This window comes from Podarcis gaigeae, assembly GCF_964106915.1.
Source record: "Podarcis gaigeae genome assembly, chromosome: 11".
NCBI lineage: Eukaryota > Metazoa > Chordata > Lepidosauria > Squamata > Lacertidae > Podarcis > Podarcis gaigeae.
The window spans coordinates 1,362,845-1,380,051 of NC_139687.1; the positions used below are offsets into that span (position 1 = coordinate 1,362,845).

General features: G+C 42.0%; 1 protein-coding gene across 7 annotated transcripts in view; it reads left to right on the plus strand.

Annotated features, from left to right (window-relative positions):
• Positions 1 to 17,207, plus strand: part of SMC5 (structural maintenance of chromosomes 5) — a 79,398-nt gene that overhangs the window by 35,162 nt on the left and 27,029 nt on the right. For 5 of the 7 annotated variants that reach the window (XM_083701920.1, XM_083701925.1, XM_083701924.1 and 2 more), the window contains 7 exons: positions 2,933 to 3,058; positions 8,798 to 8,893; positions 9,578 to 9,682; positions 10,499 to 10,618; positions 12,246 to 12,425; positions 12,506 to 12,601; positions 14,385 to 15,274. In XM_083701920.1, the coding sequence (XP_083558046.1) occupies positions 2,933 to 3,058; positions 8,798 to 8,893; positions 9,578 to 9,682; positions 10,499 to 10,618; positions 12,246 to 12,425; positions 12,506 to 12,601; positions 14,385 to 14,516 (855 nt within the window). In that variant the 3' untranslated portion in view covers positions 14,517 to 15,274. Of the gene's footprint in view, positions 1 to 2,932; positions 3,059 to 8,797; positions 8,894 to 9,577; positions 9,683 to 10,498; positions 10,619 to 12,245; positions 12,426 to 12,505; positions 12,602 to 14,384; positions 15,275 to 17,207 lie in introns of those variants that run through there. The other 2 variants (XM_083701921.1, XM_083701922.1) reach the window with 2 other exon arrangements.

A 17,207-nucleotide genomic window follows, 5' to 3' on the forward strand; every position in this document is an offset into this window, starting at 1 on the left:
AAGAGGAAAAAAGCAAACTCGGGCACTTGACAGATTAGAGAACTGGGCCAAAACAAACAAGATGAATTTTAATAGGGAGAAATGCAAAGTATTGCACTTGGGCAAAAAAAATGAGAGGCACAAATACAAGATGGGTGACACCTGGCTTGAGAGCAGTACATGTGAAAAGGATCTAGGAGTCTTGGTTGACCACAAACTTGACATGAGCCAACAGTGTGACGCGGCAGCTAAAAAAGCCAATGCAATTCTGAGCTGCATCAATAGGAGTATAGCATCTAGATCAAGGGAAGTAATTGTGCCACTGTATTCTGCTGTGGTCAGACCTCACCTGGAGTACTGTGTCCAGTTCTGGGCACCACAGTTCAAGAAGGACCCTGACAAACTGGAACGTGTCCAAAGGAGGGCAACCAAAATGGTCAAAGGCCTGCAAACGATGCCTTATGAGGAACGGCTAAGGGAGCTGGGCATGTTTAGCCTGGAGAAGAGGAGGTTAAGGGGTGATATGATAGCCATGTTCCAATATATAAAAGGATGTCACATAGAGGAGGGAGAAAGGTTGTTTTCTGCTGCTCCAGAGAAGCGGACACGGAGCAATGGATCCAAACTACAAGAAAGAAGATTCCACCTAAACATTAGGAAGAACTTCCTGACAGTAAGAGCTGTTCGACAGTGGAATTTGCTGCCAAGGGGTGTGGTGGAGTCTCCTTCTTTGGAGGTCTTTAAGCAGAGGCTTGACAACCATATGTCAGGAGTGCTTTGATGGTGTTTCCTGCTTGGCAGGGGGTTGGACTCGATGGCCCTTGTGGTCTCTTCCAACTCTATGATTCTATGATTCTACTAGTTCTTAGTTACGTATTTGATTCACTCCCAACAATCGAAACAACTTCTGAGAAGTGGCTAAACCTTGATGTTGTCCTTGACTGTTTGGAGCCTAGCAGAGTTCTGGCAGTATCTCACCAGTTCCTCCATGACCTGAATGCCCCCCCCCCCCAGCTGATGCCCTGCTGCCATTATTCACAGCACAGTTCTGGCGGCTCAGCCAAGCTGCTGGTAAAAGCAGGAGCAAGTGGGGAAAGGGAAGATGGCAGCTCCTCTTGCTGTGAGCTGCTTCCTAACCCTTGAAGCATTTTTCTCTCTCCTGTGATTCTGAAATGCCTTCTGTGGATGAATATGTTGCTATACAGAGATTAATAGATCAGACTGGTCTGTGCCTTTAGGTTTATTGATTTATCTATGGCATTTATAGCCCACCTTTCCTCCATTGTTTTCTTCTACTCCATTTTATCCTTGCAACAGCCCTGTGAGGTTATGCCTTAAGTTCCTGGAAATTGGCCAGCTCTCTTGGAGTACACACAACAGCCGTCTTTCCCCAGCCCAGGGTGGGGATCAGCACGGGTTTCCCTATTGCTTTGTCACCCCAGGGTGGCTGCTCTTGGAGTCTGGCATTCGCTTTGGCAGCTCCCTGCAGCTGCTGTTTCCCGGCTAGTCTTCCTCTCGCTTCTCTTCCTAGGAGGCCACAATGGCAGCCTCCCTCACAGCGCTTGCTGTCTTGGCCTGGGGCAGAGGTCAGGTTGCTCTTCACCTTGGCCGGGCACTTCACTGCCTGTGCAACTCGCCAGCGACCACACACTGTGCAATGATAGCGTGCTAGAAAACTGTAGCCGCCGCTGAAGTCCTAGGCCAGGGGTCTGCAACCCGCGGCTCCGGAGCCGCATGTGGCTCTTTTACACCTTTGCCGCGGCTCCGGGGCGGATACTAGCGAGGGGAGGAGGCGCATTGTGCGCCCCGACACTCCCCACTGTGGCGGGCGCTGTACTGGCTGTGACGTTGCATGGGGCGGTGCGTGCGTTAGTCACGCACCGTCCTGATGTCACCTTCCCGCCCACCTGCCCACTACATTGTAAGGGGCATGTATGCTGGTCACTGCATTGAAAGGGGACATGTACGCTGGTCACTGTTTTGAAGGGGAGTGAAGAACACACACACACACAAAAAGGTAACTTGTTAATTTATTTCTATGAGGAGGGGTCAAACAAAGAAATAATAAAAAGTGACAAAAAAGTTATTTTTATAATGACGAGTTTTGCTGCTCCCAGTTTTTTTTTCCTTTGGAAACAGGTCCAAGTGGCTCTTTTTGTCTTAAAGGTTGCAGAACCCTGTCCTAGGCCAGGACACCCTGGGCTGTGTGCGTATGCGTGAAATAAATAAACGCTGGATATCCAAATAGATGTGTTTTCCTCCATTGAGATGGGTCTAGATTTTATTTTGTGGAAAAGGTTTGTGTGAGAAACAGCTTTGTGGACCAATTCACACAATTATTTTTAGGTTGTGAGATGTAGGTTGAATAACACTTGCAGGTGTTGAAAAATTATTTAAGGGTTTTATCTACAATGCTACAGATGATGTATTTACTTAAGGTATTTTGTGCCCCACTCTTTAACCAAAAAGGGTCCTAGAATGGCTTACAAAAATCAGTCATAGGACTGTCCCTTTGCTCAGGGTGAAAAGGCCCACCACACAAGGAAAAATGAAGTGCAGGAGGGAAAGAGCAAACTCAAGCACAAAGTCTTCGAGGTCCTCTTCTTCTGTGCTGGTTCTGGCTGCCCAGGTACACTTTCCTCCCTCAGAGCCGATCTGGGAGCAGAGCAGTGGAAGACAGATCCTGCCAGACAGTTCTTCCCTCAGACGCAGCTGCAGACCCCACAGGAATGAGCTGGATGGAGCTGCCCTCCCTTCCACACCTGGCTGGTGTCCTCCAGGGCCCTGTCTACTTGTGGCTCCATTTTTAGTTTTTCAGAGTAATTATTTATTTATTGAATTTATAGCCTGCCCTTCCTCCCAAATTCTGAAGGCCTTGCTTTGGTCAACGTTTTGCTGAGTTTTTCATGAAAATAATAATACTGCCTCCCCCCCCCCCCTTTGTCTATTACAGCAGCAGCTTTCGGAGCTGGATGAAAGGAGACGTGCCCTCTTGGAGAACTGTAAAGGTTTATTGAGGAAAGCTATGCAAGCTTGCAACCTTCGTCCAGATCAAAGTATTCCAGAACATTTCAGCAATGTAAGTGCCACAACAAAGGACTGACACACAGACACACACACAACTAAACCCCAGGCGGAGCCATCTTTTGTTGATGGAAACTGTTGCACAATCACATAGGACCATTTTTGCTCTGTTCCGAAAGTGCCTGTTTCCTGGCCTTTATCTTTTAGAACAGTTCAAGAAAATGAATAGGAAAATGTTTTCAAAGTCATCAGTACACCTCATATTACCATATATTTGAAGGCACTTCAAAAACTTATTTTATAAAAAAATTATTTTTATTGAGTTTTACATAACCAATTTGAATTCAAACATTATACATCAACACCATCATTTAGGATTCCCTGAATCCTTCGACTCCCCTCCGCCCTTCCATGGTTACCATTATCAATCTCTTCCCGCCCGACTGTCTCCCTTATTTTCTCTATTTGTTTAACAAAGAATCCATTTTTACCATAGGTCTTCGTATATTACAAGCATTACTCATAGATAGAATGGAAGATAAAATGGTTGAGACATAGAAACTTTGAGTTTGCAAATAAACCTGGTAAACTTCTGGCCTGGCAATTAAAGAAGAAAAAAGAAGATAGAATTATCAATAAAATTAAAATTGAAGACAAATGGATTCAAGAACCTAAGGAAATTAGTAAAAACTTTGCTAGTTTTTTCGGAAAACTATATAATGAAGGTCCAGAGACTCTGGAAAAAATAATTGATTATCTGGGCAAAAATAAACTACCAATAATACCTAAGGAAAAAACTGAAATCTTGAACTCACCAATAACAGCTATGGAGGTGCAACAAGCTATACAGAGATCAAAATTAGGAAAGACACCGGGCCCAGATGGTCTTCCAGCTAATTACTATAAAAAGTTAGAACAAGCATTATTTCCTCCCATGAAAGACCTAATGAATAATATTCTGGCAAATGGAAAACTTCCGAAAACCTGGAAGGACAGGTTTATTACTCTTATCCATAAACAAGGAACAGAAGCCTCAAACATGGCCAATTACAGACCCATTGCACTGCTAAATAACGATTACAAGATATTTGCAGACATTCTTGCAAATAGATTAAAAATGGTGCTGAAAGAGATAATTCATAAAGATCAAACCGGATTTCTTCCCGGACGATTTATGCAATCCAATATTAGATGTGTGATTAATGTATTAGAATATTTGGATATTAAAATTGATAAACCAGCAGCTATTATGTTGGTAGACGCTGAAAAAGCTTTTGATAACGTGTCCTGGAAGTTTATGAAAAAATTAATGGAAGAAATCGGACTGGGAGAAAATATTTGTAAAGGAATAAATGCCATCTACTCAGAACAATATGCAAAATTGATCATCAACGGAAGAATTACTGAGGAGTGCAAAATAAACAAGGGAACCAGACAGGGCTGCCCACTGTCTCCACTGATATTTATCTTGGTGATGGAAGTATTGAACAATCAGATAAGAAGGAATCAGCTTGTTAAAGGCATCACTCTGGGAAACAAAACATATAAAATTAAAGCTTTCGCGGACGATCTACTCGTTATGACTGAAAACCCTAAAGAAAGTCTGAAAAGAGTGCTGGAACTGATTAAAGAATTTGGAGAAGTGGCAGGCTTTAAGCTGAATATTACAAAAACAAAAATGCTTGTTAAAAATGTAACCACAGAAGAAAAGGACGACTTAGAAAAAATATTGGGCTTGAAAATCTCTTCCAAAGCGAAATACTTGGGTATTTGGATCACCCCCAAGAACATAAACTTATTTCAGGATAATTACACCAAAACTTGGCTAGAGATTAGAAAAAACTTGGTAACCTGGAGTAAACTAAAATTAACATTTCTCGGTAGGATTTCCATTATAAAGATGAATGTGCTTCCAAAATTAATCTTTTTATTTCAAATGATTCCGATACTGGGTGAAGCAGGTTGTCTCAAGATATGGCAAAGAGAAATTTCCAAATTTTTGTGGGAAGGGAAGAAACCCAGGATTAAACACCTGATCTTAATAGACATAAAAGAGAGAGGAGGCTTTTCCCTACCCGACCTAAAACTTTATTATGAGGCAGCCTGTTTCACCTGGTTAAAAGATTGGTGCACGTTGCAGGATCCGGACCTCCTGGACCTGGAAGGTTTTGACAACCGTTGGGGATGGCACGCCTACCTAATATATGGAAAAGCGAAAATTCATAAAAATTTTACCAACCATATAATAAGAAAGTCACTCTTTGCTGTATGGGAAAAATATAAAAACCTGATGGAGCCTAAAGTCACGTGGTGGACTTCTCCAGTAGAAGCCATAGCAGTAAAACGGAAAAATACTCAGGAAAGCTGGCCAACATATAAAATACTTCTAAAAAATGAAGATAACCAAATAAAATTAAAAAATTTGAGGAAATAAGAGAACACATTTCAGACTGGTTCCAATACCATCAGTTATTTGAAAAATTTAAATCTGACAACAAAAGGGGTTCTCAGTAGAAACTTCCCGATTCGAATCTGATCTTGTAAATTCTAAAAGAAAAACTCTTTCCAAAACTTATCGACTCCTCCTTGACTGGACAGTCAAGGAGGAGGAGGTAACAGTGGCAATGGTGAGGTGGTCTCAGGATTTTGGCCATTCAATAACCATGGCCCAATGGGAAAATTTATGGAAGATCAATTGGAAATTCACAAATTGTTACACGATTAGAGAGAACTTTCAAAAAATGCAACATCGATGGTATCTAACACCATGGAAACTCTTAAAAATGTATAAAAATGTGTCAAGCAATTGTTGGAGATGCGGAGACTCAGGAACATTCTACCATATGTGGTGGACATGTAGGAAAATACAGGTATTCTGGGAGAGTATACACGCAGAACTGCAAAAAATGCTAAAGATCTCATTCAATAAAAAACCAGAGGCCTACCTCCTGGGAATAACAGATTTGGATATTCCACAAAAGAGGAAGGGTATCTTTTTATATGCGACGGCAGCAAGAGTTTTGATCGCAGCAAAATGGAAGAGTAATGAAATCCCCTCTATACAAGATTGGATCCAAAAGCTGACAGAATATGCCGAATTAGATGGTTTATCAGAAAAAATAAAGAATAAATCCAAACAGGAATTTGTTTCTAAATGAGAGGTTTTCAAAGAATATCTGAAAAATAAATATAGTAGTTTAAATTCTGTTGCAGCATTCGAGGAACTTCAGTAATAGTTGCTAGGTAGAGAGAAGAAATTAGATTTATTGAGAATAAGTTTAATTATGAAAAAAATGTGTATTGGCAATAAGTAATTTGAACTTGAAATATGGAATAGACGGGAAGTTGGGTCTTTAGTGTTAAGACCAATAGATGTTTTATTGTTTGTCAAGAAAATTATGCGTCTATGGTTATTTTTGTAATTTGTGTGTAATTTGATACTTGTGGTTTTTTTTTGTGTGTGTGTGTGTTTTCTTGTTTTTTCTTGTTGTATAAATAAATATTTTTTAATAATAATAATAATAATAATAATAATAATAATAATAAAACAAGCATTACTCATATCCTGCCAAGGTTTTTAGTTGTTTCCAGTGTTCTCTTAAGTACAGTCATACCTCGGGTTGAATGTGCTTCAGGTTCAGCACTTTTGGGTTGCACTCCGCGGCAACCCGGAAGTAACACGCTGTGCAGACGCTCAAAATGACATCATGCGTGGAAGCGGCAAAACGTGACCCGCGCACGCACCGGAACAGATCCTGTTTGCATCCCGAGGTACCACTGTACATTGTAAATTTTCCCCATTCTTTTTAAAGTTCTTCTCTTCCTGGTTTCTGATTTTCCCAGTCATTTTCGCCGTTTCGGCGTAGTCCCATCATCTTCATCAGCCATTCATCTCTGGTCGGAACTTTATCGTCTTTCCACCTCTGGGCTGGTAATATTTGCACTGCTGTTGTCACGTACATGAATAGTCGTTTCTGCTCTTTTGGAATCTCTGCACTTAAAAGACCTAGTAGAAAAGCCTCAGGTTTTCCCCCAAATGTTATTTTAAACATTTTTTTAACTCATTGTAAATATTTCCCAGAATGCTCCTGTTATCTTGCACATTCACCACATGTGGTAGAAGGTGCCTCCTTCTCCTTACATTTCCAACAAACATTTGGAGCAGTTCTGTACATCTTTGCTAATTTTACAGGTGTTAAATACCACTGATCCATCATTTTCATGTAATTCTCCTTCCAACGCACAGCACACTGTAAATTTTAAATCCTCCCTGACACTTCAAAATTTTGATCCAATAGAGAACTTTATCTAAGTTTGTAACACTGAATGTTTAACTTGGTGAGCAAATTAAGACATGGCAAGGCATAAAGAGGTAACCGTGGGCAAAGCATAGCCTCGGGTGTCTTGGCTTGTAGAAACCTTTCCCCCTCCCCACTCCCTGCATGCTGTCAGGTAACATAGCATATTTAATTGCATGGAATATTGCCATAATAGATTTCTAATATAGTTTAGTAAATAGTATTGCATGATTATAAATTCATTAATAATTATAAATACTGATTGCCTATTTAATGAATCACGTTCATTATTATTAATCAGTGTATATACATTAACTATTGTACAGTGGAACCTCAGTTTTTGAACGTAATCTGTTCCAGAAGACCATTCGACTTCCAAAATGTTCAAAAACCAAAAAATGAAAGCAGAAGCCTCAATACAATAGGGAAACTCTAAGCACATTTGGCTTCCGAAAACCGAAGCAGTTACTTCTGGGTTTTCAGCATTTGGAAGCTGAAATGTACAATGATGGAGGCATTTAGGTTTGATTGTACCAGAATAAATATTTTACAATCTCAGAAAATTTTGGATCATCATTATATCTATAAATATTAGTTACAGTTAAAATAAACAGGATAGTATCAATCATTGATGTAATTCCCAACAAGGCTTCCTTTATTATAATGATTTATTTTATTTATTAAACAGAATTTATGTACTGCTTAATTTCCAAAAAGTTTATGCGAAACAATATAGGCTGCACTAGTTACTAGTTCCCAGGTCCAATTCAAAGTGCTGGATTTAACCTATAAAGCCTTAACAGTTCAGCAGTGCAAAACCTCAAGGAACGGCTCTCCCCATATCAACCTACCAGGACCCTGAGATCATCCTCTGTGGCCTGTGTTTGTGTGCCTCCTCCACAATAGGTCCAGAGGGTGGCAACATGAGAACGGAGCCTTTTCTGCAGTGGCTCCCCATTTGTGGAATGCTCTCCCCAGGGAGGTTCAGCTGCCACCTTTATCATACAACTTTAGGCACCAGGCGGAAACATTCCTCTTTAACCAGGCCTTTGGCTGATTAACATCCAATACCCTTTTAAAATGTGTTGTGGAAGGGGGGGATCATTGGGTTGTTGCAGACCTTAGAACACTCCAGGCAGCCTTTGAAAGCACAGCCCATAGAATGCTTCCTGCTACTCCTCCTACCGGTCTGGCTGCATAAGGAGCTTACAGATGAGCTGAGAATTAAGGGCGTGTGTGAGAAATGGAAGAAAGGGGAAATCACAAGTAGCCAACCGTTGTAGGGGGAAGGTCAGGCTGGCTAAAGCGCAGAATGAGTTCAGGCGTGTAAGAGAGGTCAAAAATAATAATAAAAGGTTTCTTTGGCTATGTCCAAAGCAAGTGGTAGGTCCTTTGCGTGAAGACAGATAATACCTATGAAGGAACAATTTCTATTCAAATCCTAATCGAGGTTTTTGCAGGGTTGTTGGCATTGATACCAAGGTCCTTTCTTTTAGGCATTTCTTGCTCTTCCAAACACACTGGATGAAATTGACGCTTTGCTGAATGAGGAGAAATCAAGAGCTTCCTGTTTCACAGGCCTCAGCGCTTCAGTATGTATCCCCAGTATTTAACTCCCACACTGTACTACGTTGCTTAGTAATAACAACAATAATAAGCTAAACAGCAGGAACAATGTGTTGTCAAATGCCATATTCTGAATCTATTAGAATTCTAAATAGCCTTTTTTCTCAGAGACCACTGTGTTCTGGGCTGCTTCTGATTTTTTAAAAAGAGGAAAGAAAAAAAACAGCGATTGCAGGGGGAGGGCAGAGAGAATTAGCTTTGGCTCAAAGTACAATTGATGATAATGATAAGACTGGTTTGGTTAATGCCTCTTCCCAAGCCCTCCCTTGGTCTCTGGTGATGTACTGTGGGGAGCTGAGGAAAGGCGGAATCGTTCACCTCTCCACCCTCATGCTCCCTTTGCACCTAAAAGGCAGGCCCTGCACCCACCCATTTTTATATTTGATGGAGGCTGATCCAGTTTTAAATAAACAGCTGTGCTGCTATTGAATATTTGAGGTTCTCCCAGTTAGAAGTGCAGTGTTGCCTCATATTCTTTTCACTTGAGCTAGAAATGTATTTTGTATTGTGAATGTGTAACCAGGTTCCGTGTCTGTTTTCTATTTCAACAAGTAATGGGCCTTGTAGTTTTCTTTCTTTGGATTGTAAAACGTCTGTATTGTCCACTTGGAAGATGTCACCTCTTAAAGAGAGTCATGTCTTCCTGCCAGGTTGTTGAGGAATGTAACAAAAGGACAGAAGAAATAGCACAGATGACAGTGGAGCTGGAGGAGAAGAAAAAAGAATTGGATGACTATAGGCAGAATATTTCACAGGTATTATGTGTATTGGTTATTATTGCCATTATTTTCACTCCATAAGGCATTATAATATAGGGGAGTGTATAAATATCTGTTGGCCTTCTAATAAACCAACATCATAAGTACAGTCTACAAATCCATCCTTGCAAGAGGTATATGAATGGCAGTGGTACACGGAGGCAAGGAACTCACAAGCCGAGCACACACAGCCGCCGGCAGGTTCAGCCAGCTGGAGCACAGGACTAAGGACTTGTGGAACGCCCACACCCACACCCCCCACTGCCAGAGCATGGCAGCACAGTCCTAGCACCCATCCATGGTAACATGGATAGCACATGGCATCCGGTCGCCACTGAGTAGCTTCCATGTGCAGTGGGGTGGCTTCATGCACATCAGCAGGTCTGTGTGGCCAATGGGAGTGAAGTTGGAAGGAGCATACTTGGTGTATGACCTGCACAGGGGCTTTCAGCAACCAAGACAACTCGATGAGAATATCCATTCATGCACACCCTGCACATGCTGGCATTCCGTGCACAGGTCTAGTGTCAACACAGCACAGCCTCTGCCTGGTGCTCTTGTTTTCCACAGGGGGGGGTGTGACAACTGGCAGTGTAGCCTCCCCTCTTCATTTCCTCCACCCCCAGTCCCTGGATCACAACTGGCGCAGCAAATTGGTGCACATGCACCTTCTAACCCATATGTCAGATGGTCTTTAGGGACACCATTAATAAATAGCATATTTAAAACTTTAACCTCCTGATTGCTGCAGTACAAAGATGTGTATTTGCTGTAAAATTGCTCCTCTTAACATGAGTGTTTTTTTCTTTTTAGGCTAAGGAAAAGTGGCTAAACCCTTTGAAACAGCTAGTTGAGCAAATTAATGAAAAGTTCAGCAGCTTTTTTAGTTCCATGCAGTGTGCCGGGGAAGTGGACCTACATACAGAAAACGAGGTATGATTATCAGTGTTACATTTTGTCTAAGATTGAGAGGAAATCTCTCCATCTGGATATCTGAATCTTCACACCTTTATTAAAGAATAAGGAATACCCAGTTGTTTTCTCATATTGTCACTTTTGAAACAGTTCTTGGAAGGTAGTAGCAGGCTTTCTTGGAAAGTATAAACTGTTTTGTTTCGAGACTGGCATTAACAATAATGTTCTATACCAAACCCTGCCAAGCAGTTCTATAAGTTTTATTTAAGTGTTTTCAGTTTGAAGCATCTAAACACTCCAAATACATAACAAGTAGTTCCCAGTGCTCAGCACTAGGAATTGAGACCTTGAGTAGGTTTATTTAGATGAAAGGGGCAGAACATGCTCACTTTGGAGTCAGCCCCAGAGAACTCATTTGGCAATGCTTGGTTTGGAATGAGCATATGTAGGATACCTTGTGTAGGATACAACTGAGAAGGAGAAATCAGACCAGAAAACATCAGGGGCAGTTTAACCTCAATAGTCTTCCTTTCTCGCTTGCACTCCTATGGGGATAAGGGAAGTACTGTGTTTTGGGAGTCCCCTGAGGTGAGGTCAAGCCTGCCTTCTGGCCCGAGTCTCACTGATGGAAATCCCTGCAACCACATAGAAATGCATTACACATGCACACAAACCGTGTGTGTGTGTGTTAGCCCTGCATCCACCACCTTCCATGTATCATAACTGGCAAGTATTTTGCCAGTCACAATTTAGCAGTTGGGGAGCAGAAGGGAAGTGCCTATTTGCTATTACAAAATGTTAGTGCTGGTTTGTGCTGCTGTGTGAGCACAGCCTTTGGCTTCCAAATGGTCTGGAAAATATGTTGTGCAAGTGCCCCTTCCTGCCTGTTGAGTGGGAAAGCAGTCCCTTCCATAACAGGAGTATTGTGTTAAGGCTCAGTTTGACACTGCTGCAAGTGTGCTTGTGTTTTTTCATGCTAGTACTGGTGCATAGTTGGGATTGGGATTGGGTTGTTAGATAAAGCTGAAACAAGACTCCAGTCCATGATTTAGTTAGTTGGGGGGGGGGGGGAGTTGGTATTAATTGTGGTTTGGTATGCTGTCTGAATGACAAACCATAGTTAAATCTACCATATTTCTCTGCCTCCTGGAGACAGGAATAAATGTATGGCACTGAGTGCCAAGAAGATGGGAAATGAAAGCAAATAAGCTTTGATTTGATGTGATAGCAGCATTTTCTCTCTTTGATTTATTGTACATGACTATGTGCCAACTTAGGGACATGGGTGGCACTGTAGGTTAAACCACAGAGCCTAGGACTTGCCGATCAGAAGGTCGGCGGTTCGAATCCCCACGATGGGGTGAGCTCCCGTTGCTCGGTCCCTGCTCCCGCCAACCTAGCAGTTCGAAAGCACGTCAAAGTGCAAGTAGATAAATAGGTACTGCTCTGGCGGGAAGGTGAACGGTGTTTTCATGCGCTGCTCTGGTTCGCCAGAAGTGGCTTAGTCATGCTGGCCACATGACCTGGAAGTGAGATGAGCGCCACAACCCCAGAGTCGGTCACGGCTGGACCTAATGGTCAGGGGTCTACCTTTACCTTATGTGCCAACTTGCAGATCTCTTACACTGCTATCCTGTTATGACAGGAGGAATATGACAAATATGGGATTCGGATTAGAGTCAAGTTTCGCAGTAGCACCCAACTTCACGAACTGACTCCACACCATCAGAGTGGAGGGGAGAGAAGTGTTTCGACGATGCTGTACCTGATGGCTTTGCAGGAACTCAACAGATGCCCCTTCAGAGTGGTGGATGAAATAAATCAGGTACATATGCCAGCACATGAAAGGGTATACTGTATTCATTAGCAGGAGAGAAAATGTTAACATGTTTATTTCTTTTGCAGGGAATGGACCCAGTTAATGAAAGGAGAGTCTTTGACGTGGTGGTTGAAACGGCTTGCAAAGCGAGCACTTCTCAGTACTTCCTTATTACACCAAAGGTGCGTACTTATGTGGGTGCTATGCGTGACAGAGTAGTGATACTCTGAGTAGACCCATGGAAATCAGTTGCCTTAAAGTACGTCTGAGTATGACTTAGTTGGCTATCACTCTACGTTATTTACAATTCTTTATTCAAACAACAACAACAACAATTTATTATTTATACCCCACCCATCTGGCTGGGTTTCCCCAGCCACTCTGGGCGGCTTCCAATTGAATATTAAAAATAGAATCAAACACTAAAAACTTCTTAAACAGGGCTGCCTTCAGATGTCTTCTAAAAGTCAGGTAGTTGTTTATTTCCTTGACATCTGATGGGAGGGCGTTCCACAGAGCAGGCACCACCACCGAGAAGGCCCTCTGCCTGGTTCCCTGTAACCTCACTTCTTGCAGTGAGGGAGCCGCCAGAAGGCCCTCAAAGTTGGACCTCTGTGTCTGGGCTGAACGATGTGGGTATAACCTTCAGGTATACTGGGCCAAAGCCGTTTAGGGCTTTAAAGGTCAGCACCAACACTTTGAATTGTGCTCGGAAACATACTGGGAACCAATGTAGGTGTTTCAGGACCAGTGTTATATGGTCTCGGCTGCCACTCCCAGTCACTAGTCTAGCTGCCACATTCTGGATTAATTGCAGTTTCTGGGTCACCTTCAAAAGTAGCCCCACATAGAGCACATTGCAGTAGTTCAAGCAGGAAATAACTAGAGCATGCACCACTCTGGTAAGACAGTCTGCAGGCAGGTCGGGTCTCAGCCTGTGTACCAGATGTAGCTGGTAGACAGCTGCCCTGGACACAGAATTGACCTGCACCTCCATGGACAGCTGGGAGTCCAAAATGACTCCCAGGCTGCGCACCTAGTCATTCAGGGGCACAGTTACCCCATTCAGGACCATGGAGTCCTCCACACCAGCCCGCCCCCTGTCCCCCCAAAACAGTACTTCTGTCTTATCAGGGTTCAACCTCAATCTGTTAGCCGCCATCCATCCTCCAATCGCCTCCAGACACTCACACAGGACCTTCAATAACTTCCCTGGTTCTGATTTGAAAAAGAGGTAGAGCTGGGTATCATCCGCATACTGATGAACAACCAGCCCAAACCCCCTGATGATGCATAATATTGATGGGAACATTTTCCAGAACATCTAAAACCTGTTTTAAATCAGTCTATTCATTGACATCCCAAGTGCAATCCAGTGCATAGGTATGGTTTTATAAAATCCTTTATGCTTGGGAATTTTCATACTGGAAGCAGCATCATAACCCTTTGAATGCTTCTGTTCTTTGAGACTTGTAGGCAGCTCTGATTTAATTCCATCTCTTTATAATATCAAATAAAGGAGGTTGAAGCAGGTCCTCCAATTTTGGCTCTGGCCCCATGGAATTTCCTCCTGAGGGGGATCCTAACCCTGCAAATATTAAGGGGGAAAGTTAGTATTTTCATTTTGGCAAGCATTTAATTATGCTGGACTAGGATCCAGAGATTCTCTTCCTTTGGCAGAGGGAGTTTGCCTATGGAAGGGCTTATTTTGATAAAAAGGAAACCTTTGGCTCCAACCCATTGTGATTATTATGTTTTAAGGTCTGAAACGTTAAAATGCACTGTTAATATATAACTAGCAAAATGCATATGTGCCAAAAAGGAGAAAGTAAAATAGCATTTTGTTTCTGAGAAACGGACTATGGCTGATGTGGAAAGTGCTGGTGTATATTGACTAAGAAACAAATGTGATTGGCAATGGACAGACTCTTTGTAATGGAGCCTTCTTTCTTGATTTGTTGACAGCTCCTGCAGAACCTCACTTATGCACAAAGGATGTCGGTGCTGTTGGTCTACAATGGATCTTCTATGCTAGAATCGAACAAGTTCAGCCTGAAGTGCTTCCATAGGAGACGGCTGCGATTTCTGTGTTCATAAAGGTCTTCCAGGTGCCTTTTGAAACTTGATCAAAATTAGTTGGAAAAGTCCAAATAACTTTTATTTATTTTTATTTTATTTATTTACTTAAATGCACAACTCTCTTGAAGAGACTTACATGAGTATAGTGTGTACTTCCTTCTACCTTACAGGTCATTGTCCTCTGCAAGCACTTTTAATATTGGCCACCTTTCAGCCTGCTTTGGAAGTGAATTTGTGAGGGAAACACCCATGTAGTCTTTCACAGCTTTGTAGCTCTGCTGTATTTAAATTCTTTTTATATGTCTTTTAAATGTTCAGACATAGCTTTGGCAGTTTTTGGTGAACTGGTAAAGATTTCACCAAATTTGTTCAGCAGGAAAATATAACTGTTTTCACTGCCCATGGTTTTGAGCTAAAAGAGACTATGCAAGCTTTTTAAAGATGTGATGTATGGAATTAATGCAAGATGCTCAACTATAAAAGTACTTCACAATTGCTGCTAAGGTACTATCCTAATTTAATTGTGCTGTGGGAGAGGATGAGAGGTTTCAGACACTTGCCAAGAATATAAAATATCCAGTGTGGTTTTTTCCTTTGTCTAATCAGAAACTATTTGTTTAATTGGTGGTTCTCATTTTGTACAATGAACTATACTTAAAAGATGGGATATGCTTAAATTTTAACCCTGTAAACCTTTTTATGTAAAAAAAAAAAAAAACCTTCTGGAAAAAAGCTACCAAACTATTTTTTGTATAATAAATTTATATTGGAAACGATTCATTAAATCTTTGCTGCTTGAATCATTGTGCATGACTAAACTAGGAAACTTAACTCAATATTTAGATTCTTTAAATATGAGAAAAATGCAAATAAAACTACCATGATACTCATGTTCAAAATGGGATGAGAAACATTTTCAGTTGTTTGATATTATCTTGGTCAGCAGATTTCCTCAGACATTAATTTTGTCTTTGTGAAAATGGGATGTAAAGTTTGTCCAAGACAAACAAAACTGGAAAGGGTGGAATAAGTTTGTCATTCCCTCCTCTGTGATCCTTGGAAGGCTGTCTCTGGGATCATAGGATATATTGGAGCTCCCTTTCTGACACAAGATGAAAGTCTGGTGCCCACTCTGGGCTGCCGCAAGAATATCTGATGCCCTGGCCCTGCCAGTGTTAGTCAGGCTGAAGGGGTGTTCTGAGAATGTCATAGAATCATAGAGTTGGAAGAGACCACAAGGGCCATCGAGTCCAACCCCTTGCCAAGCATCGTTTCCAGGCCTTTGACCATTTTGGTTCTCACGTTCCAGTTTGTCAGTGTCCTTCTTGAACTGTGGTGCCCAGAACTGGACACAGTACTCCAGGTGAGGTCTGAACAGAGCAGAATACAGTGGCACTATTACTTCCCTTGATCTAGATGCTATACTCCTATTGATGCAGCCCAGAATTGCATTGGCTTTTTTAGCTGCCGCGTCACACTGTTGGCTCATGTCAAGTTTGTGGTCAACCAAAAATCCTAGATCCTTTTCACATGTACTGCTCTCAAGCCAGGTGTCACCCATCTTGTATTTGTGCCTCTCATTTTTTTTTTGCCCAAGTGCAATACTTTACATTTCTCCCTGTTAAAATTCATCTTGTTTGTTTGGGCCCAGTTTTCTAATCTGTCAAGGTCGTTTTGAAGTGTGATCCTGTCCTCTGGGGTGTTAGCCACCCCTCCCAGTTTGGTGTCATCTGCAAATTTGATCAGGATGCCCTTGAGTCCATCATCCAAGTCGTTGATAAAGATGTTGAATAAGACCGGGCCCAAGACAGAACTCTGTGGCACCCACTAGTCACTCTTCTCCAGGATGAAGAGGAACCATTGATGAGCACCCTTTGGGTTCAGTCAGTCAGCCAGTTACAAATCCACTGAGTGGTAGCATAGTCAAGACCGCATTTTACCAGCTTCTTTACAAGAATATCATGGGGCACCTTGTCAAATGCCTTGCTGAAATCAAGGTAGGCTACATCCACTGCGTTCCCTTCATCTACCAGGCTTGTAATTCTGTCAAAAAACGAGATCAGGTTAGTCTGACATGACTTATTTTTCAGAAATCCATGCTGACTATTGGTGATCACAGCATTCCTTTCTAGGTGCTCACAGACTGTTTGCTTAATGATCTGCTCCAGAATCTTCCCTGGTATTGATGTCAGACTGACTGGGCGGTAATTATTTGGGTCCTCTCTTTTCCCCTTTTTGAAAATAGGGACAACATTTGCCCTCCTCCAGTCTGCCGGGACTTCGCCTGTTCTCCAGGAATTCTCGAAGATGACTGCCAGTGGTTCTGAGATCACATCTGCCAGTTCTTTTAATACTCTTGGATGCAGTTCATCTGGCCCTGGAGACTTGAATACATCTAGACTAGCCAAGTATTCTTGTACTATCTCCTTAGTTATTCTGGGCTGTGTTTCCTCTGCTGAATCATTTGCTCTAAATTCTTCAGGTCGGGCATTGTTTTCTTTATCGGAGAAGACTGAGGCAAAGAAGGCATTGAGAAGTTCAGCCCTTTCTGTGTCCCCTGTTTGCATTTCACCATCTTCTCCTCTGAGTGACCTCACTGTTTCTTTGTTCTTCCTTTTGCTACAAACATACCCATAAAAGCCTTTTTTGTTGCTTTTAACCTCTCTAGCAAGCCTGAGTTCATTCTGTGCTTTAGCTTTTCTGACTTTG